Below are 22,500 nucleotides of genomic sequence, written 5' to 3'. Positions count from 1 at the left end.
CAGAATTCAGGAAAGTATAACAAGCTGCAGAAACGGTTCACTGTCTTAACGACTCCTTGTAATAAGTCAACAAGTGTATCCTGGGTTCTGATATATTTACAACACAGTGCCAAGCATACAGGTATTAAAATACAATATGAAAAAAGATATGGCACCTTCGGGGAAGAGATTCAAACAAGGAGTTTTTGCATAGGAGCCCAGAGAGAGAGGAGATCTGAATGGAGAAAGTCAGATGATGCCACTCAAACCATCGGTCCAAACATTCACATGTCTGTATCTAACAAACTACATACACTCTGCAATGTGCCAGGCACTTTACTATGTAAAGTAAAGGGGCAGTGACGATATGGAAATGGAGGGAAGGGGAGGGATGGAGAGGGGACGGAGGGAAGAGAAGGCGTGGAGAAGAAATGGAGGGAAGGGAAGCAATAGAGCGGAAATGAAGGGAAGGGATGGAGAGGGGACGGAGGGAAGCGATGGAGAAGAAACGGGCTCTGAACTTAATATTCCTCATGTGGTTGCCTGGGCACAAATTCCAGAAGAAACAGGCCTTCCACAGGGACGGGACACAACCCAGGTGTTGGCCTCTGAAATGGTGCATCTTAGGATGAAGCTAGAAGAAAAGAGGCGGGCTATAGAAGCCCAGAAGAAGAAAATGGAAGCCGCTTTTACTAAACAGAGGCAGATCCTGGATGCGGACATGGCACTGCTCATCAAGCCACGCTGAGGGGGCGTCCCACATGCCACAACTAGCGGGATCCACAACTAAGAATATACAACCATGTACCAGGGGGCTTTGGGGAGAAAAAGGAAAAAAATAAAATCATTAAAAAAAAATTTTTTAAACCTTAAATTTATTCGGATCTCTTCAAAGAGTTATTCCCAATTTGTAAAAAGCTCATGACTTGGCATTGCCTGTAAGTCTATTCTAGTGTATTTTTACGTCTTGAACATCTCCCCCCTTTAAAGGGAAGGCTTCTGTGGAAGTGAGAGAGGTGGAGAGGCAGAAACAGCATATCTAAACAGGCCCCGGGAACATGAGGAAAGGAGGACTGTTCCAGAAATCACAGGGTGCTTGAAAGTTACTGCAGTCCACCAGGGGAGGACCAAAACATGTCTTCAGATTAATGGCAGACTGGTGAGAAAAGGGCATGCTCCTGAAGGAAGAATGCCAGCTAAAGAAACCAAACCCATCAGAGGGAGACAGCGAAAACCACGCAGGTTAGCCTTACCTTAAAAAAGAACCCACAGCAGACTTTCTGGTCATCATCAAATTGTTCTTTATCACTTTCTCCGTCATATTTTTCAACAGATACATCAGCCTTTTCAGGAGGTTTCAAATCGGAGAGGGAAACTTCAATCAGATTGACATTTTTAGGAGCTGTGGGTGGGAATGCAGGTTTAGGAGGAGGTTGTGCAGGCTGATTCAGCTGGTCCTCATTTGGGGTCAGACACACAGTCTCTGTGATAGGCTGTGACAGGACTTCAGAAACCGTTGACTCAAGAGGTTTCATCTCCTTTTCTTCCAGATTATGTTCCAGCTGTTCCAAAGCCCCTTTGGACTCCAAGTCCTCCTTTTTAACTTCCTCCTTAGGTCTGGATTCCTTTAACTGAGGCTCTCCATCATCCCCAAAACACACAAAGGACCTAGTCTGAATGGGAACTTGACTTGGCGAGAACCTCCTTAGCCGAGGAAGACTATCCACAGACCGAGGCGGTGTCAGCGTTCGATTCAAGGGTGTTATTTTTAGTTCATTTGGCCTAGGAGTCCTTTGATTTTTAACAGAAAAAGACGCGCTTTTCCTGTTAGAAGACTGTGGAGATGGGTGCATGGGACGAGGCGAGTCTGCCGAGAACGGTGCGATGGCTGACGACAGGCCTGCCTGCCTCGGTTTGAAATCTCTGAGCTGCTTCTGTGGGGAGGGCTGCGGGGGCGAGATCACCCAGGACTGCTGCTCCCGCATCTGCATCAGCATCTCCTGCTGGAGGGACAGGCGCTGCATCTCCTGCTGCAGAAAATGCAGGGATGAATTCAACTTTTCAATGGACTTCGTGTACTCTAAAATCTCCCCCTCATTTAAGGCTTCCTCCGAGGGGCTGGCCAGGTTCCACTGCTTCTCTGGATCAACGGGGGTTGTGGGAGACTTGAGCCATTTGGCTGGAGGATTCTCCATGCCTTCTTTTATATCCGCCAGGGACTTACTCCTCTGCCCATTAGCTTTTTGTGATTCCTTTTCTTTTGCTCGATCAGTGTACACTTTCTCATCTTCTGCACCAGCTGCTTCCTCGCGAAGAGGGGAAACGCCATCCCCTTTCTTTTTCACTACAGTAAGAAATGCTGTCCTGCCCATTTTCTGCCTCTGTTTAGTAAAAGCGGCTTCCATTTTCTTCTTCTGGGCTTCTATAGCCCGCCTCTTTTCTTCTAGCTTCATCCTAAGATGCACCATTTCAGAGGCCAACAGCTGGGTTGTGTCCCGTCCCTGCGGAAGGCCTGTTTCTTCTGGAATTTGTGCCCAGGCAACCACATGAGGAATATTAAGTTCAGAGCCCTCTGGTGTTGTTTTTTGAGAACTGCTTCCACTACTTTTTCCATCTGTATGATTCAGTTTCCTGAATTTCTGTTCTGCAAAGCTGGTCATCTTCACTCCGGAACTGGAGGAGGCACTGCTGCCCGGCTGCGACCTGGTGCTCACGGTGCTGGGACACGGACTCAAAGCTTCTCGGGGGTTGCTGCTTCGCACATCGTAATCCTGAAGAAACTTAGATGCATCGTCCATGTCAGAGTCTAAGCTTACAGTATAGTCTCTCAAAGAAGAGTCTTCATCCATAGTCTCAGGAATGTCTTCTGAAGGGACATGAATGCCAGTGTCCACTTCAGTATTGTCAGTTACGGGACTCAAGGCACCTTTTGTGTCAGTCATGTTATCAGGACTGGACTGACTTAGCTTGATATTTGAATTCAGGATACTCATTTCCTGGCGGTGAAGAAAGAAGCCATTAGCAATCTGGTCTGGCTGGGGTGTGCGGGGAGATTTCTCAGTATCATGAATTATTTGCAATGCTTCTTCAATGCTCGGTGTCTCGATCTGATTGCCAAACTCATCCAGAAGGACCCTGTTTTGTAAAGCTCCATTTGGAAGCTTGTAATGAATGTTCTCATTAGAATTTAGTTCATTTGTGTTGAGAGCCACGTAAGATTTAAGGTCACTGTAAGAGTCTAAATTAAGTTCTTCTTCAATGTTTTCTTCTTCCTCTTCTCCATTTACTGGCTTGAAGGACAAATTTTTCCTAATGTTTTTAGAAACACGATTGTTGTCCAGAGTAAGTCCTTCATTGCTAATAGAACGAATGATTCCTCGGTTTGGGGTGGATCTTGGTACAGTATTTTCCTTATCAAAAGAAATATCAAAGGAAACTCCATGCACTGATGACCTAAACATTTAAAGAGAAAGTCTTTAAATAACCTCAGAAAAGAAATGGTTTGTATCATTGAACGACGACGACCATAGAAACTGTACGTCCTTTCTGCCTCCATTTCTCATAGTCATACTGTCCTTAAGGCAAGGCCAGGCACCAGGTTTCCCCTTAGTTAGCCCGTTGGTCCCTCTGTCGTCTGACTACTCTGCTGCCCTTTCAAAATCAGGTACTAATTAAAAGTCCACTGCAACTTGGCTAACGACTAAAGAGAGACAGAATCAGCATTTCTTGATAATGTGAATATACTAAAAATAATTCTCTTTGCTTACCTTTTCTCTTTGGGCCACGTCCCTATGAACCCATCAACATACGACATAGATGAAGACCTTCTAATTCCTCCTTCAAACGCAAAAAAGAAAAAGTCAGTAAATCACGTAAAAAATTTTAACTTATAGCAATTGAACAGATTTCACATATTTGAGGATTCATTAATAGCACTAAAAAGTAAGTAGGTACATATGGAGAAACAGAGATCATTATATAAAGAAAAGCAAGCAGAGAGAAACAGACCAACCTTTTAGTGTGTACATAACACTTTTCAGAAAAAAAGACTGGATAGTTTTGTTTATTGACATTTATTCTCAACCATTTCCTAGGCTTTTTCAAATATATTACCTGAGGCTGCAGAATGAGCTTGGGGACGTGAGTGTCTAGAAGGCAAATGATGATGAGAGTGTGTAAGAGCAGCTCCTTCTCCACTGCAATGTAAAATAGATTAAAAATGTTACAATACGATTTCTCTCTTTAATCTAAGTTTTATATAGAATGGCTGCAATTAGGAACACCACTATCAGCTCTGAGTCTCCATTCTAAATAAAAAAAATATAAGAAAACATAATATATTGTTTCAACCAAAGAATGGCCGTAATTATATACATTTCTATGTATTTTATGTCTTTTAGCCAAAGATTCTGAAATACTTTCAGATAACTATCAATGTCCTTGCAAGATAAAATATAGCATATTATTCTCATTTTACAAATAGAAAAATTAAGAAATAAAGAAGTCCCGTGAAAGCCGTCAGTATGAAATATTTTGGTCGAACCCAAATCTCTGGAGACCGTAGGTCTAATAAACCCTATGGAAGACCCTGCAGCCTCCCTGCCCACGGACCTACGTCCGTGCACCTCTGAAGTTACTCCAAACTAATACAGTGAGCCGCACCTTGAAGACCTCAACGCCTAGAGAGATAGGAAGCTTTCCTGTTATTTCTCCTTACTTAATTCCATCCTATTCCAATTATTGCAGAGGATGAGACAGTCTATTTCTCAAATTGCAACAACATTTGGGCAGATGTTAATTTTTCTCTTGTAAGTTTCAAGTCTGCCGTGGCCCATTTTGTAGTCAGGTGAGGAAGTTAAGCATCCCCACTCACAACCGGCCGGGAACACACTGGGGAACAGGGGCTAGTGCCTTCTGTAGCTCTCAAACCACATCATCTTTTGGCTAATGTAAACTGAGAGAAGATGAACAAGTCACCGAAGAATTCAAAAGTAAATGACGATAGTGTATTCTTCTATTTCAGGAAAGCTTAAAGAGCTTCTCCAAAAGCAACGACACCTGAAGAACGGACATCACCCTGGTCTGTCCAGAGCAAATGCTGATCCGCTTGTGTGTGTCTTTTCCCCTAAACCGCACATCTCTTTCTCTCAGTTTTGTCTGTAGTCACGTAGGACTATCGGAGATGCACACACTGCTCCCCTGCCGTGTTTGTTTCTATCATCCCCCCTCTGAAAGCATTTCCAGTTTCTACTGGACGGCAATCCTGAATACATGCATGTTAGTAACTAAAATATATTCACTCTTTTCTTCTTCCCCAAATAATGGCTGAAGTGTTGTAAATTCCTACTGACTGCCTCGCTTTCACATTTGCACAGAGGATTTTGATCTTCCATGACTTCTGAACAGGCTAGTAGCCAAGCGTGTGGAGAAGCTGCTAGAGATGCCTTCTGCTTTGCCTGTCTTCTTCCTTTGGTTTTCTTTTTCTCATAAGGTCATTAATTTAGGTGCAATAACACTTGCAGATGTGACTGCATTATTCTCAGGAAGAGTAGAAATTCTTGGCTCTGTCCTCAAAAGTCCTACAACGGGAGAGCTACAGTGGAACATAGGGAGACGTACAGAAATGAGGGGATTGCCAAGATCCCAGAATGATGGATGCATAATGACTCTTCAAGGAAAAGAATTTAGAAACCCATTTGGTTATAGAAAGTTCTTCTACTAGGAAAAAGGTAGCCACTCAGATGTCTGAGAACGAGAAAAGAGATGAATGTTCTGGAGGACCTTAAAGACATTGTCCAGAGTTAGGAATGTAGAAAATTGTCCACTCAGCTAGCTAGAAAAAATAATTATGGAATAACACAGTCTTCAAGTGTAAAGCTTCAGAGATTTTAAAGATTTCACAGTACGAGAGTTACAACCTAGAATACTGTTTCCTAAATTTTCAAGGAAAGAAATGTCACTACGTAACCAACCCAGGAAAGTAATGAGAAAATAATATGTAGAAAAAAGATTCCCATGGGAAAAAATATAGAGAAACTCCTAGGTAAGCAATATTCTATCTTAACCTCTTTGTGGAAAATCTCAGGGATATTTACAAAATAGCAAAGTTGATGGAAGTAGTAAGAAAATTTGTAGTAGTAAATCAGAGAGTAAGGGAAGGAAAATGCTTTCTTAATTTGCAGGAAATGCGTTACAGACTTCAAAACGTTCAGAGGTCAGAAGCCCTCCAGAGGTACTAAGAGTGTCGTAGGGGCTATGTCAAGGCTCCAGTCTCACACTCACTCACATGCACTTGGGAGAGAAACTTCTCAAACGTGAGGAGTGGGGGACAGCTTCAACACAAGCTCATATTTTTATGTTAAACCAAGAATTCATACAGAAAATACTTTCAATTTCTTACAATTTTTTAAATGTACTTTTAATGGATCTGCTTGAATTTCTAAAAAACCACAAAATACATCAATTTTAAACTAAAAAAACAGATAAATTACAGAGTCCAACGTGAATACAAATTTTAGGTTCTAATAAATATACATGAGAAGCTGCTTACAGGAGCCACTTAAAAACATTTTTAAAAAACATTTTTTAACAAACTAATGTCTCTATCATACACTTGGGTCAGAAGTCAGGATTATCCTGATATTAAATTTATTGCTTTGCTTTCAATTGAGCTTCCGATATTAAGAACTAAAGCATTAAAGAGTCAATATTACAATAAATATTCTATTGTGGTCTCTTAACAGCTACAGTAACCAGCAAACCAAGCAGCAGGGAAAACTGCCTCAAAGAATTAAAAAAATCATTAAAAAACCAAATAGAATTTAAAAATTTCCCCCTGAGGCCGTACCATTTAAGCAGTTCTCAATTATAAACAAGTCAGGCAGCAAAAGTTTGGTTCTAGGCTGGTTATTTGGGGCTTAGAATATATTCTTCCACTTTTCACTGTGACTCATAAAAGCCTACTGAAGAAACATCCATTTCAGAGCAAATTTCATTAAATTACATTTAAGTTAAAACGGCTTTAATACAGTAAGCTAATTAAAACTTATTTAGTTCAAACTCCAACTGAAATTTTTGAAACTCTAATGTAATAAAATTTTATTTTGATTTCATTAGTAAATAGAATGGAAGGGGCCCGCCCCGTGGCCGAGTGGTTAAGTTCGCGTGCTCCACCTCGGTGGCCCAGAGTTTCACTGGTTCGGATCCTGGGTGCAGACATGGCACTGCTCATCAAGCCATGCTGAGGCAGCGTCCCACATAGCACAACCGGAGGCACTCACAACTAGAATATACAACTATCTACTGGGGGGCTTTGGGGAGAAGAAGAAGAAGAGAAAAAAAACAAAAGAAGATTGGCAACAGGTGTTAGCTCAGGGCCAATCTTTAAAAAAGGAAGAATGGAAACAGTGCAGATGAAGCCTCTGGAATCTACCTTGAAGTGAAGTCAGAATTACACGAACTATCCAAGACATTTCTTTTGGCAGCATTCAAGACAGGAACTGAAGGCATATCGTCCACAGGTTCAGCTACAATAAAAGATAAAAACCTCAAAATCACATATTTAGCATGTAGCATATTTAGCATATTCACTTAGCATTTATCTATTTAAACTTGCTGATAAATTTATTTTCCAGAGTTTTAACCTAAAATTATATATTGGGCCACGTAATTTATTTCTTTAAAAGTCCTTAATCTGATGAAACCCCACACTATTTCAAGAATTCTGGACCACAAATAAATGTTTAAATTTAATCTCATTTTCCCTTATTACTTGTAGAGAAATCATAGCATTAAGTTTTTAAAAATAATTTTCAAAAGGTAAAATTTTTTTTAAGCTCTTCAAGTGTTCTGGCTTAAAAACGTTCCCTTGACTAAGGCTAACAGCAGGGGGAGGGAGGCCTACATAAAATAAATACACATTTAAAATAAAAGTCAGTCTGAGTGTCTAATTTTTGCCTAAGCTTTCAGAGAACTTCAGTTACATATGGTCATTTTTGCTTCTTTTGCAATAGTTGGTATTTTGGTAAGCAATTAACAAAAGAGATAGAATTTCATTGGTTAATAATTAAACCCACTGCTATAGTTTACATTTTTGTAAATAACTCTGGGAGAAGACTCAAATTTACTTTTTGCCTTTGAGACCTAACGTAACAGCCACTGAACATTTTGAACAGTGGGCTTCACAATGAAATCAGAAAGAGCAATATGTATGAAAATTCTATATTAATTGTGAAAAGCTGTATCAATACTGGTTACGATAATTATTAAAGACACCTGACTTTACTTAATGCCCTTAGGGAATGATCTCAACTTCTTTATAGGTATTCTTTTTAACATAATGGCTCACTGTTCAGAATCTGCCTTAAGCAGCGTAGAGACGAGCAGATTAAATACTTGTTATTGCCTATTTCACAGAATTTCACCTCCGATGCCGTGGGCTGCCTGAGCAACTCCTTCTGCTCAGCAGAGTGACAGGCCTCTCAGTGACTATGTATTTTTTCCTCCTTCCTGATCTCTTTCTTTCTCTTCTTTATAATTTTTTTCGGGGGGAGGTGGTAGGGATGGGGACAAATAAGGGTAGTGGTGAGAAAAACACTAAAATTTACAGCCAAGGAAAGCACCTAAGCAGCTGGGATGCACAATAATCCTGTTTGTGCTGGGCCAGACAGCCAGAGCCCAAAGAAAGAACTGGTCCCACAGTTCACAGCTATGCTGGGAGAAAGCTTTTTAGTGGGACTAAACTTACGATTTAGGATCATTTTTCCCCTATAGACATAAACCTCTGCATTTAGCATATGTGATGCCAAAGCGAGAACTGAACCTCTGCTTTTACAATGGAAACCAACGGAAAATCTGTTTTGCTTTAGAGAAAATGCAGGAAGATTTTTTGTTCTTTATTTCTAGGGCTCTTTATAAATAACCCCTTTATTTCTTATTAGTGTTCTTATTATGTGCAATCAAGAGCTCACGATACTGTAATAATCACAAAACCTACTAGGTCTAAAAATATATATAAACAAACTTTCTTTAAAAGTATTTTTTATTTTGTTTTTTGCTGAGGAAAATTCACCCCGAGCTAACATCTGTGTCAATCTTCCTCCATTTGGCATGTGAGCCACCACAACACGGCCACTGATGAGTGGTATAGGTCCGCATCTGGGAACTGAACCCAGTCCACTGAGGCAGAATGCACCGAACTGAACGACTGGGCCACAGGGCCGGCCTCCAGACATCTTTATGGTTTAATGGCAAATTCAAATTATAGATTAAAGCCAAATCATAAGGTCTGTGGATTCTGGGTAACAATGTTAAAAACTCAGAATTTAATAGGGAATAAAAGCTAGGGATGGGAAGAGAAGAAAGTGGGCGAACAGTTAAAGCTAAAAGTTCCACAACAGAAGGCTTCAAATTCAGAGCCTTTCTCTCCATTTTCTTTCTCTCTCCTACATGATCTGTCTCTCACAGAGAACTTAGTGGCTTTGAATATCAAAATATTCAGAAGTTATCAAGGTTAAGAGCTGGAATATGAAATAACAACGGGCTTCCCTCTAAAAGAACCACCAGGTGAGGTTACACGAACTCTCCATTTTGTTTGTCTACAGGAACACAGAATTGAAGACCGGTTACCTCCTGGTGGACGAACCACACGGGGCTGCACAAACGACGGCTTCACCACTTCAAACCACCAGAAGAGCTCTGCCATGAAGACCAAGTAGTTACTCTAGAGAGGAGAGGCAAGAGGGCTCAGCAAAGGCGGCCAAGGAGTGACGACAAACAGAATCCTATTCTGTTTCCTTACTAAACACAGGTTTACATCTCATTCATTCATCCCTGGAGTCCAGAATCTAGGACAGAATATTAGTGACTGTAGGTAAAATTCCTAAGAACTACTCAAAACCTGTGTGCTGACTTTTCTCTAGTTCCAGAAGGGCAGTCCAGCTGCCTGCAGGTACAAATGTCTCTAACTGTAGGTGTATTCAACAGCCTTTGACACTCTGGAGAGTGGTTATTCTTTAAAATAAATAATCAAGCTCTTTCCAGAAGCCTAGAAATTTCTTAAAATGTAATCAAGTGTCTAGTTAAAAATATTATATCTATGTGCTTGATAATGCTAAACTCAACAATAATCCAGGTGCTAAATAACACAAAGACTCTAGACTGTTATGGCAAATTCTTAATAATTTTGAAATGTACAAAAACATTATTTATAGAATTTAATGTATCTACTTAATTTTGAAAAGTTATTAGTAAGGATAAGTCAAAATTATCATTTAACTTTGATTATTTTTATTTGAAAATGTGAATAATTTTTAAAAATGACTTAAAAGATTAAGAGGGTCCTAAAAAGCACACTTCTACTACAAGTTTAAATTTTAAAATACATACATCATAAAAGCTGAAGAACATAAATATGAATAATTATTTTAATTGAAAGCATTTGGTAAGTTTTAAAAAGTTGGACTATACAAAATCTGTTTTTACAATTATTTAAAATAAATCACATCTTTTAAATTCTGGATGTTCGGCATCTAATTCAACTGTTACTATCAAACTGATTAATACTTGATGAGTGAGGTCTTATTTCATGTTAAATTTCAGTTTTCAAAATCACCGTGGGAAACAGGGGTGTCCCGATGCAGTGGCTTCTTCCTGCCTGTTAATTATGAATGCTCCTCCAGGCTCTGTATATTTCCTCTCAGAGGTCATCCACTCTCTCTGTTTGTTGTTGTTTTTTTAAAGATTTTATTTTTCCTTTTTCTTCCCAAAGCCCCCTGGTAAACAGCTGTGTATTTTTAGTTGTGGGTCCTTCCAGTTGTGGCATGTGGGACGTCGCCTCACTGTAGCCTGATGAGTGGTGCCATGCCCACACCGAGGATCTGAACCAGTGAAACCCTGGGCCATGGAACTGTAGCCTGAGAACTTAACCACTCAGCCACGGGCCAGCCCCTCTTTGTTTTCTCATATTTAAGGTGGTGACTTTCAACTAGTCATCTCTTATTTGATAGTTCCAAAGAGCTATCTGTTGTGTAGGTAGGAAGTGAGGAAACAGAAGGACCAAGGGTGAGTCAGGTTTGTCTTCAGCAACTCACAGTACCATTTAGTGAAACAGGAAAGACTGGGGAAACGGGCAGTGGGAGGAGTCACGAGCTGCCAGCCCTGAGATGTTGGTCAGACATCTACGTGGACTTGTCACGTAGGCAGGCGGCTGAATGTAAGCGTCTGGAGTGTTACACAGGATGAGGAAGGGGGTTGAATAGAATTTGGTGGGTCTTCTTCTTTCAGCATTTGCTTTTAACTATAAATTTCCAGAATATTCAAACATTTATATACAAATACATACTATTTTAAGCAGTCAATAAAATCTGTGATTTTTTTTAAAAAGAAACGAGAATGCTCATAATCCCTAAGGCATCCAACACATATGTTGGATCCTATCCCTGCTTGTCTTCTTAGAAACTTTACAGTCTTAATTGTATTTCTTTCTCCTATATATTTATTCTTCCCCTCAACCGAATCCTTCCTACTTGGCTCTGAAACATGCTCAAATCTCTCCTATTAAAAACAAAACCTTCATTCAGTAATTCGTCATTCTCCAGTTTCTCCTCACCCCACGTTCTCCCCTCTTCACAAACTTCTCTAAGAGTAGGCCTCCACTGACAGCCTCCACATCATCCCTTCCTACCCCCGGATCCACTCCAGTCTGGCACTCAGGCGCATCATTCTGCCAAAACAGCATTTGCTCAAGTCACCAACGACTTACCTATGTTGCTAAATCAAACAGGTTTTTTAGTCTTCATCTTACGTGACCTCTCAGCAGCATCTGATACTCCTGTTTCTCCTCTTTGAAAACTGCCTCCATGCCCATCAGCTACCAAATGACTCCCAAATGTACTGACTACACTTACATATGCAATGGCCTACAGAGCCTTTTCTCTTGAATATCTCCAAGGCACCTCAAATGTCCAGAACTGAACTAGTCATCTTTCCCACAAATCTGACCTTGTTCCAATCTTACCTCACTAAATAGCACCACTACCCCAGTGTGCAAACCAGAAACCTAGGAGTCATCCTTGATACCTGCACCGCCTTCTTTCTCCCTTCCCACGTCCAATTTGCCACCAAAGCTGCAAATTTTGCATCCTAAATATTTCTAGAATCTACCCACTTCTTTCCATCTTCAGAATAATTACTCTGACTCAAACTGTTTTCATCTCTTGTTTGGAACACAATAGCTTTTTCTTTGGCTTATGAAGCCAAATAAACTTTTCAAAATGCAAGACGCCCTCCTCTTTCCATTGCTCTTGGGAAACTGACCATGGGTCACCAGAGGGTACTTGATGGGCCCTTCTGTAATTTCTCCAGCTTCATCTAATACCACATTCTCCGGGGTTCCTCATCTCACCCATCAGATTAGAAGGTCTAGAAGGACAAAGCTTGCGCTCATCATTACATCTTCAGTGTTTAAAACAGTGGCTGGTACATAATAGATGATCAACAGATACTGAATGTATGTATAAATTAACCAATAAATGTGTAACAAAAAGGACTAGTGGGCAAAACCTCAACATGTTGATAGAGAATACCTCTGGGTAATAATATCATTGTGATTTATATTTTTTCTTTATACTTACCTCTACAGAAGACCTTCTAAAACCAAAGTATAAAATTGTATTTAAAGTACTCATGCTAGATTTGACTCGACTAATACAATTAACTGAACTGTCTATATCTTTTGGAAAAACACTGTTTAAGTGCTCAATAATTGTCTGTTGACAGGAAATTAATTTTTTAAGGATCTTGGTGCTCAACATCACTTATCACCAGAGAAATGCAAATTAAAACCACAATAAGATGTCACCTCAGACCTGTTAAATGGCTATCACCAAAAATGTAAGAAACGGGCCAGCCCCATGGCCAAGTGGTTAAGTTCACACATTCCGCTTTGGTGGCCCAGGGTTTTACCAGTTTGGATCCTGGGCGCGGACATGGCACTGCTCGTCAAGCCATGCTGAGGTGGCGCCTCACACAGCACAACCAGAAGGACCTATAACTAGAATAGACAACTATATACTGGGGTGCTTTGGAGAGAAGAAGAAGAAAGGAAAAAGAAAAAAAAAGAAGATTGGTAACAGATGTTAGCTCAGGTGCCAATCTTTAAAAAAAAATATATATATATATATAAGAAACAACAAGTGCTGGTGAGGATGTGGAGAAAAGGGGATGCCTGCACACTGTAGGTAGGAATGTAAATTGGTGTAGCCACTATGGAAAACAGTATGAGGGTTCCTCAAAAAATGAAAAATAGAACTACCATACGATCCAGCAATCCCGCTTCTGGTATATATCCAAAGAAAATGAAAACAGGATCTCAAAGAAATATCTACACTCCCATGTTCACTGCATCATTATTCACAATAGCCAAGATATGGAAACAACCTAAGTGTCAGTCAACAGAAAAATGGATAAAAAAGATGTGGTATGCATATACAATGGAGTATTATTCAGCCATGAGAAAGACAGAAGTCCCGTCATTTATGACAATGTGGATGGCCCTTGAGGGCATGATGTTAAGTGAAACAAGTCAGACAGAGAAAGACAAATTTTGAATGCTATCACTTATACGTGGAATCTGAAAAAAGTTGCACTCAGAAACAGAGTAGAGTGGTGGTCACCAGGGCCTGAAGGGTTGGGGAAATGGGGAGATGTTGGTCAAAGGGTAAAAACTCCCAGTTGTCAGATGAGTAAGTTCTGGGGTTCTAATGATGATAGTTAATGATACTGTTTGTTTATCTCCTTGAAAGCTGCTGAAAGAGTCGATCTTTAATGTTCTCATCACAGAAAACAAACAGTAATTCTATAGCAGGATGGCGGTGTTAGCTAATGCTACAGTGGGGACTGATTTGCACACTTTAAACTTACACTGTGTTCTAAGTCAGTTATATCTCAATAAAGCTGGAAAAAATACTTTAAGCATCTCGGTAAGACAGCTGCCCTAATAACATAATTGTACTGTGTTTGGCCACAAGATGTCAGTATAGTAAGAAATAATTTTCCCAGTAACTAAAGCTTACAAAGAGCATTGCTTTCTGAATTTATGATGACTAAACAGCAATAAATCTGTTACCATAGGGCACAAATGATATCAAATTCATTTCCCATAAAGATCTTTTTCCTTCTTTTAGTTAAGACAGTCATGCAGCTAGATATTAACATTGCTAAACAATGTAAACAATAAAGAATACTGATATACAGAATACAGAATGAAAAGTAAAAGTATGCTCTAACTCCTCTCCCCCAAATCCTAATACCACACTCAGAAGAAACCACCGTTAACAATTCTGTACAACTTTCTACAGACCTTTTTCCATGCATCTATATACATGTACAAGATCTGCACTTTCTTCACTTAATAATGTCTTGGAGAGCTTTCTGTATGAGTAAAAATACCTCTACCTCCTTCCTTTAAACAGCTCAACTACATTACAAACATTTTAAACGTGTCCCTACTAAGATCAATTGTTTCCACCTATTCACCACCGTGAACAATCCCAAACGTGCCTCCTGTGCATTTTAAATTTGCTTAATGTCAAATTGCCCTCTAAAAAGACCACACCAGTTCATACCTCCACCTAGGGGGGCAGAGAGTGCCTTTTCCCTACATCCTCATAAACACTGATTATTAAAGTTAACACGGTGACAATGAGGTGCCCAGCATCACAGACCAAGCAACCTCTTGAAGGCTTGAAGTCTTAAAATATTCAATTGAATATTCAATTCAATTGAAGTCAAAGCAATGGTTCTAATCAATTTAGCAAAGAATACAGAAAGTAACCAAAGCCTCCTCTGTAGATAACTATCTATTTTAAATATGCCTGGTTTAAGAAAATGTCTTTATATCTGGATGATGCCCAGACTAAGTTGATCATCAGGCCTATATAGTATTTATTGGAAGTCTAAGGCACACAACTTAAACAAATATAATTGATCTTATGTCTCAATGTATTTAATAAGCTGTCTTCTTTGAGATCACAGTAGTATTTAAGTTTTTTAACAGGTAAGTGCCAGACAAGACATTAACAAGATATATATGGAAATAATATTTCCTAACTTCCATTTTGATAAAAATCGCAAGGTGTAAACTTTCAAAATTACTCAAAGTTTTTCTTTTGATGTGTCAGTGGGGAGCAGGCACTATTTTGGGTCAACAGGAATAGTGGCTTATTTTGGAAATGCCTTTACCATTGGCTCCATCTTCTACCTGGTGGTGATCCAGAAATGGGTGAAGGAAAAAGAGAGATACCGGAGAGTAAGAATTTAAAGACTCACACGGCACTAGCATTACAGCGAGAGGGGTCCATTAGCAGTTTGTACTAAGGCTGGCACTAGAACCATGATTAGGATCGATATAAAGTTGTTCCTCTCAGCAAGACTTTTAAAAAAAATCTACCTTTAGATTATTGATTCCTAAAACCTTGAAACAGAAGTGGGACACTTTCGGCAGGTATCCAGAGACCTGAGGAATTCTAAAGCTGTGGGCTGCTGGGAATAACAAGGTGTTGTCTCAAGTCCTGACAGTCTGCAACGAGCAGCTGCTTGTACCTGGCTGCTCAGGAACAGCTATGCCTGCGACGTGTCTGCCTTCACTCCTGGAAAGTCAGTTCTAAAGGGACAGGGATCTTTGCTGTGTTCACTGATTTCTCCCAACACCTAGAACGCTCACAGGTGCTCGAGAAATCTTTCTGGAAACAGTGGCAGTGAGCACCGGCCTGAGGCTCACAGGCAGCGCGTGATGTTCTGCAGCAAGGGACACATGCAATGGCTACAAAAGGAACTCGTTCTTCAAAGGTTCATTTCCACACTATTTCAGTATTTCCTTCCCTTCTTTCCCCGGGTTTTATCCAGTTCTGAAACCTGGAGGATTCTTCCCCCCCCATATTCCGCCGTCCTGCTGAGTGCTGACAGTAACCAAAACTTGCTTTATGCTCCCACTACGTTAGCACCTATTTAAGATTCAGAAACATCTAATGGCTTATCCTTTATTTTGTTAACACTGGGACAACAGATCAACGTTGTACTACAACTTTAAATTTAGCTTTGTGTTGTAAAAGAAACCTGTAATAGTGTACTAAAAAAGCAGAAAATAAGCAGAAAAATCAAACAAAAACTGATTTTTCAAAAGCTCTTCTGATTGATATTATAGTTAACTTGTAAGCTTAAAGTGGCTAGGCCATTTATACATCTAGTTAAAAAAACTTAAGCAAAGCAAAGGAAAAAAGAATTCATTTACCTTTATGGATGAAGCAGCATAGAGCATATCTTCCAGGGTGAAATGGCAACACTGGTTCAAATATTCTTGGCAAAATTCTTGAATCAGCTGCAGATTATACAGGCTATCAGCCAAAGACATGGTTTCTTTCAAACAAATATCTTCAAACAGGAAAAGAGGACGGTGATGACTTTGGGTTAATTTCAGTGAGATCCATTTCATAATTAGTGACTTAGTACAAATACACAATTATGTGGAATCTGTTTAACACACATACACATATAAATACAGCAGTCATTCCACAGAAAGACTCAGAAACCAAGCACTACTTTACTCAACTCTCTTCCTCAGGATTATATGTAAATGTTCCTTCTAAAAACACCTTTATTACTTACTAAACATTGTTGTCTTAAATACTTCTTACCATCTATAGTTCAGAAATATTTCACTGGAACACTTACCCTCTAACCTGACCACACCAGGGCAGTAGAAATGAATAAGGGCAGCTAAAGCACAGCCATCTGTACCATCTTTCAACAAATTTTCCACCAACGGAATGCAAGGCAGTTGCTTCAGCAATGTCTGCTCTTTTCTATAACGAGCCTACAATACAAAAAAGATGAAAATAAGTAAGTACTAAACAATATACAGGAAAAAACCAGTATTGTAGATTCTAATGTATCAGTAATAAAATATAAGTCAAGAGAAATGAGAACTACTCACCAATATCCTTCTCTTTAAATAATATGAGCCCCCCATCCACAGTTCCAGTTACCCCAGTCAGCTGCAGACATCATCTGCTCCTGACATCCAACTATTCTATCAACAACATGACGTTCAAACATCCTCCTTCTGACATACAGACAGAAAGAGGTCAACAGCAGCCTAACGTTAGCTAAGTCCCCATTCCTCGTCATTCCCCTTATCTCATCATGCAGGCGCTGGACCATCTCACACCATCACAAGAAGTATGGGTGTAGTACAGTAAGATATTCTGAGTGAGACCACATGCACCTAACTTTTATTACACTGTATTGTTATAACTATGCTATTTTATTGTTGCTGTCGTTAATCTCTTACTCATTTATAATCTCATTGCCTCATTTATAAATCTCACTTTATCACAGGTATGCATACACAGGAAAAGCCACAGTACACAGAGAGCCCGGTACCACGTGCAGTCTCAGGCATCTCCTGGGAGTCTTCGAACGTATCCCCGTGGATGAGAGGGACAACTGTGCCAGACATCACTTTACCAAACTTAAACAAGGGGCAACAGTACTACAGTTTCGAAGCTAAGTACTTAAATATTATATTGCTAATTTACATGAAATGACATTTAGTCTAACTATTTAAATATAAAAAGATCACAAAATGGATTTTGAACTTTGCATCCAAATCATCAGTTCTGCCCTTGTGTAGATGATAAAATTCATTTGCTTTGATGTTAGACTGAATTGAGGCCACAAGTTCTTCTGCGGAAAGACTGAGAGTTCTTATAAGGAAAGAGCAACAATGCTACTCGAGCAGAAGCAAGTACAAGAGTTATCAAAATTGGAGAGCAGGGAGAAGAACATGATACTATTCTTAAAGGAAATTTGGTGATAAAAAACATCACTTTGAGGAACTGGAATAATATCACCAAGATATTCTGGCTTATCATTTGAATGTTAATGATGATGCAAATAAAGTGGAACAACTCTGAAACTGAAAAAAACCCTCCCAACTGAGGTTTCATTAACCAGTAGCAGAGCAAGTTGAAGGGTTTCTCCTCCCTTCAGAAAAACAGGAGAAACTTTTGTTTTTTCAAGACTGCTTGGTGTGACTGGATACAAATTTATAAAGACAGCTCTCTGAAAATGAGACAAGCTACAAAAACGCCGTGGTTACAGAACCAGCTCTTGAGTCAGATTGCCTAGGTTCAAAGCCCAGCTGTGCCACTTGCGAGCTCTGTGACCCTGGACAAGTTACTTACACGTCCTCTCTCAGTGTGCCCATCTGTAAAACGGGGAGAACCACAGCACCCAACTCACAGGACCGCTGGAGGACGACATGAGATGACAGACAGCAGGTGCTGTGCACACTGCTGGGCACACAGGAAGCAGTAACTGAAGGGGGGCTGGTATTAGCTAGCAGCTCTCCCAAAGCCAAGAAAGATAATGCTGACAACTTAATGAAGATGCATGCTGAAGCGTTTTATTAGCAAAATTCACCACTATATTGCTTACAGATATTTAAATAGTTTTTTTTTTTTAAAGTAATCAAACTAATTTTTCTTCTAACTCCATCTAATCTGGTCATCTCTATATTTTATAATTAAAATATCATTACGAAATAAAGTACTTCTGTGAGAATAAAAATAGAAAAACAATTTACTGAAAGAGAAAATTTAACATTTGGCAGTGCTTTACATGATACCCCTCAGAAAGCACATGCACTCGTGGAGGAGACATCTACTCCTGTTTCTCCCACCGGCCACCAAGAACAAGAGCCATGGAATGTTCTTCCTCTTGAAGATTCTCAGGAGCGTGTTCTTACTGTCAGTGCGGGCTAGACATCTGCATTTAACAGTATATTCCAAACTCGGGAAGTACCCACATTCAGAAAAAAATTACAAATTCTTTAATTGATTATTGATCCTTATATAATCCTTAGAAAACTTCCTCACTTCACTGCTAGCAGACAGTTTAAAAATCAACCATGAAAAAAGAGAAGACATGAGGGGAGAGAAAGAAAAAAGAAACCAACCAGTAGCATCGTCTGGCCTCAAGCTACCTTTCTCACATCTGGCAAGCACAGTTCCACATCCTCACACTACACTCCTTTCTTTGGCCAGCTAGAAACAAAACAGTCTCCCTTCTTGGAAATCCTCTCAATTGGCCGGATTCCGTCCCTAACGTCCCAGATCTCTAGGACTAGCTTGTTTTCAGCCTACAATCTGAACTGGACTGAGCTGAGCACCCAGGGCCGTGGAACAAAGAACTGAACTGTGTGGTTTGTTCTATGCGGTTCTCTGCCAAGCAGCACTTCTATACAAGGCGTGTGTGTGTGCATGCGCGCACAGCACTCTATAAGGCTTTAGCAATAAATGTCTATGCTTTAGAACAGGCAATCAGAGATTTGAGTGGCATGCCAAACATTTTCCTAAAATTATATCCTAGAAGATGTATCAGGTAAAACAACGATTAGCCTTGAAGTCATGGACAACTACCAGAAAGTTCATCTGCAGTTCATGAAAGTTAGAGTCTTTTATACTCGAACGTGCTAGGTGCTTTCCAAACTTGCTGCATGAAAACATTCTCTGCTCCTTCTACAAACTGAGAAACCTGGCGCTTAAAAGGGGCATCAGATTTTCTATCTTTCAACATTATGGTGTATTTCTATATTACATTTTTATTTCTGAGGGTGTAAAATACTTAAGTGGTCTAACCCCCCAGATTTTAATCTTGAAAGATCAACCCTTCAAGTCTGGTGAGGATACGGAGAATTTGTCACTTTTCTGTCACACACACAGTGTCCCCTACAATTCAGGCTGAAAAGGAAATGATTCTTTCAAAAAGAGAAAATTTAAAATACAAATAATTTATGCATGCAATTCATATTCACTTTTAGTAAAGTTATTGAAACCAATGAGAATCTATGCCATACTTTTTTTTACCTAGTTACTGATGGTCTGTGAACACTGACACAATTAGTGAAAGGATGCTTATGCTTTACTATTTTTAAAGCTTCTAATCCAAACTGTGGCTAGATTTTACCTTTTCATTTTACATTATGATCAAATACCTTAAAATCCCATCTCTATGCAGTGACTAGCAGAAAGACATGAAATGACTACACCAGCAAGACACAACACCAGCATCTGCGGTTACAGTCCTGGAGAGCAAACGGAAGCAGCGGCACACTTACTGGGACCAGTTTCCAGAACCATTTGGAGGGAGACTTCAAAGGAGGCAGCGGGAAAAAGGGAAAGCAAAAGGGAAACGGAAAATCCATCAGCACCATCTTCAATCAACAAGCGACAGTAAAGTTCCAGTTCCACGTTTATAGTTCTCATAACATTTTTTAAATGCTAATTAATACTTTAGTTTAAAATATATTGGTTTCTAATGATAGAGACCACCACCTCCTCCGCCCCTCTTCTCCCCTCCCAGCATAGAAATTCATTTTTAGGATACTCAGGGTATGTTGTATACTTTGGCAGCAAAGAATTTTATTTCCGAGTTCTGGAATCACACATCATAGTAAAAAAAAATCTATATCACAAAAAATAGGGAAGTAGAAAGATTCTAGAGCTGGACTTGCAATCATTATAATTCTTAGATATTAGTAGACCAAGTCTGATGAGGCAGTATTCTCCCAAAAGGAAAAGAAGGATGACTTATCAATAAGCACATGGATAAAGCAAATAGCAGTGTAGCCTTGAACAAGACAATCTTTTCTTTCAACTATATAAAGAATTTCTTTTAATTAATGGGGAAAAAAACTAGTTGGCAATTCTTACCAGTTAAGATTTTTACAGAGTTTCTAAAGCAAGTGGCTACTTACATAAAGAGAATATAAATGTCATTAGTTTTAGTATCTAGGAGTCCCAAAGAATATAATTTTACTTCTTTAAAAAGACGAATATAATAAACCCATGATTTCAGATAACGTAAATTAATAATTTGTGACTTTATCTTCCTATTTCTTAGCACAATTTCTGGCAGCCCCAAATAAATTTTTGTTGCAGTGAACCAAACGAAATGGGGTCTGAGTCAAAATTCATATTCAACTTTTACGTAGAAAGCTTTTCCTACATAAATTAACAGTAAAAACAAGATTATTTGGAAAAATAATATAAGGTATTTTAAAGAACTTCAAGAACCAGAAAAATGTCACCTCAAGAATCTGAAAAATATCAGCTTCCCCTTAAGAGGTAACATCCTGAATAAATTGTTCTTATTGCATCAGGAAGACTAACCCTAATAATTTTGTTGTATTTTAATCTCTCATTTAACCAGAAGTTGTTGGCAGCTGCAGTTATAACGGCCATAAAAAGGGCAAGAGCAGAACCAAAGAGCAGGAAGCTCCTGAGAATGGATCAGGGCTCCCAATGAAGAAAAGAAATCTCAAAAACAGGAGTTTTCTCATTTTGAGACTAGAAAAATCCATTAAATAGAAAGTGATGACAAGACATTATTGTGGACTACTCAAAACAGGAGACATGCAAAGGAGTCTCTAATGGTTCAAGTTACTCTACATTTCTTGTAAAATACTCAACAGGACTTTTTACTAATTCCGACTGCTCTGGCCTGCCTTCCTCCTGCCACCTCTCCACTGACCTAAATTCATGACATCAATCCTTTTAGAGGAAAAAGGAAAACCATACAGATTGGCTATTTGAAGGAAATATGACTAAAAAAGTAAATCTGCTAAAAGAACAAATAAATATACTATTCATGCTTATAAACTCATGCTTCAAAAAGTTAGGGTGAAGGAAACTTTGAAGAGAGACAGGATATTTACAGTCTCAAAGCATCTCCTCTCAAATTACTTCTTATAAAAGGAAAAATAATCACCATGCACTCAAGAAACTGGACATCTTAACCAACTGATCAAAACGAACATCATCCAGCAGGGGCAAATGGACATAATACTGTGAGAAGGACACAATTTCCACAGTGTTCTAGTCTAAAAAGCACAACCTTAATCTAATTATGAGAAAGTATCAGAAAAACCCAAACTGAGAGAGATTCTAAGAAAATGACCTGTATTCTTCAAAAATGTCAAGATCACAAACAACAAAAAAAGCCAAGGAACTGTTCCAGCTTAAAGAAGACTAGAGAAATGACAACTAAATACATTATGTGATCTTGGACTGGATCTTGTACTGGAAAAAAGTATTACAAAGTACAACTGGAACAACTGCCAAAATTGGAATATAGGCTGTACGTCTGATCCAAGTACTATACTGACATTAAATTACCTGTACTGTGGTTGCGTAAATGAACAGCCTTGTTCTCAGGAAATACACACTGAAGTATTAAGGGGTAAAGGGCATGATGTACGCAACCCTCTCTCAAATGTTTCAGGAAAATTTACATGTATATGCGTTTGTGAGGAATATATATGTGAGAGTACAAATACATATACACATATACATACATACAGAGAGAAGGCAAAGGTGGCAAAATGTTAAATTAATGAATCTGGGTAGAGAGTATATATAGGGTTCTTCTTACCATTCTTGTAACTTTTCTTAAGTCTGAAAT

The 22,500-nt window shown here is 39.2% G+C and overlaps 1 protein-coding gene across 3 annotated transcripts in view; it reads right to left on the bottom strand.

The window, feature by feature from the left end:
• CAMSAP2 (calmodulin regulated spectrin associated protein family member 2) overlaps positions 1–22,500 on the bottom strand; it is a 108,376-nt gene that overhangs the window by 9,040 nt on the left and 76,836 nt on the right. For all 3 annotated transcript variants that reach the window (XM_046678327.1, XM_046678328.1, XM_046678329.1), the window contains 7 exons: positions 16,708–16,849; positions 16,268–16,407; positions 9,607–9,700; positions 7,412–7,505; positions 4,093–4,175; positions 3,747–3,816; positions 1,233–3,432 (listed from right to left, as the gene is read on the bottom strand). In XM_046678327.1, coding sequence (XP_046534283.1) covers positions 1,233–3,432; positions 3,747–3,816; positions 4,093–4,175; positions 7,412–7,505; positions 9,607–9,700; positions 16,268–16,407; positions 16,708–16,849 — 2,823 coding nt within the window. The remainder of the gene's footprint in view (positions 1–1,232; positions 3,433–3,746; positions 3,817–4,092; positions 4,176–7,411; positions 7,506–9,606; positions 9,701–16,267; positions 16,408–16,707; positions 16,850–22,500) is intronic.

Source organism: Equus quagga, chromosome 12 (genome assembly GCF_021613505.1).
Source record: "Equus quagga isolate Etosha38 chromosome 12, UCLA_HA_Equagga_1.0, whole genome shotgun sequence".
Lineage (NCBI taxonomy): Eukaryota > Metazoa > Chordata > Mammalia > Perissodactyla > Equidae > Equus > Equus quagga.
Note: the sequence above shows the minus strand (reverse complement) of the source record. Positions and strands in the feature narration are given on the sequence as shown.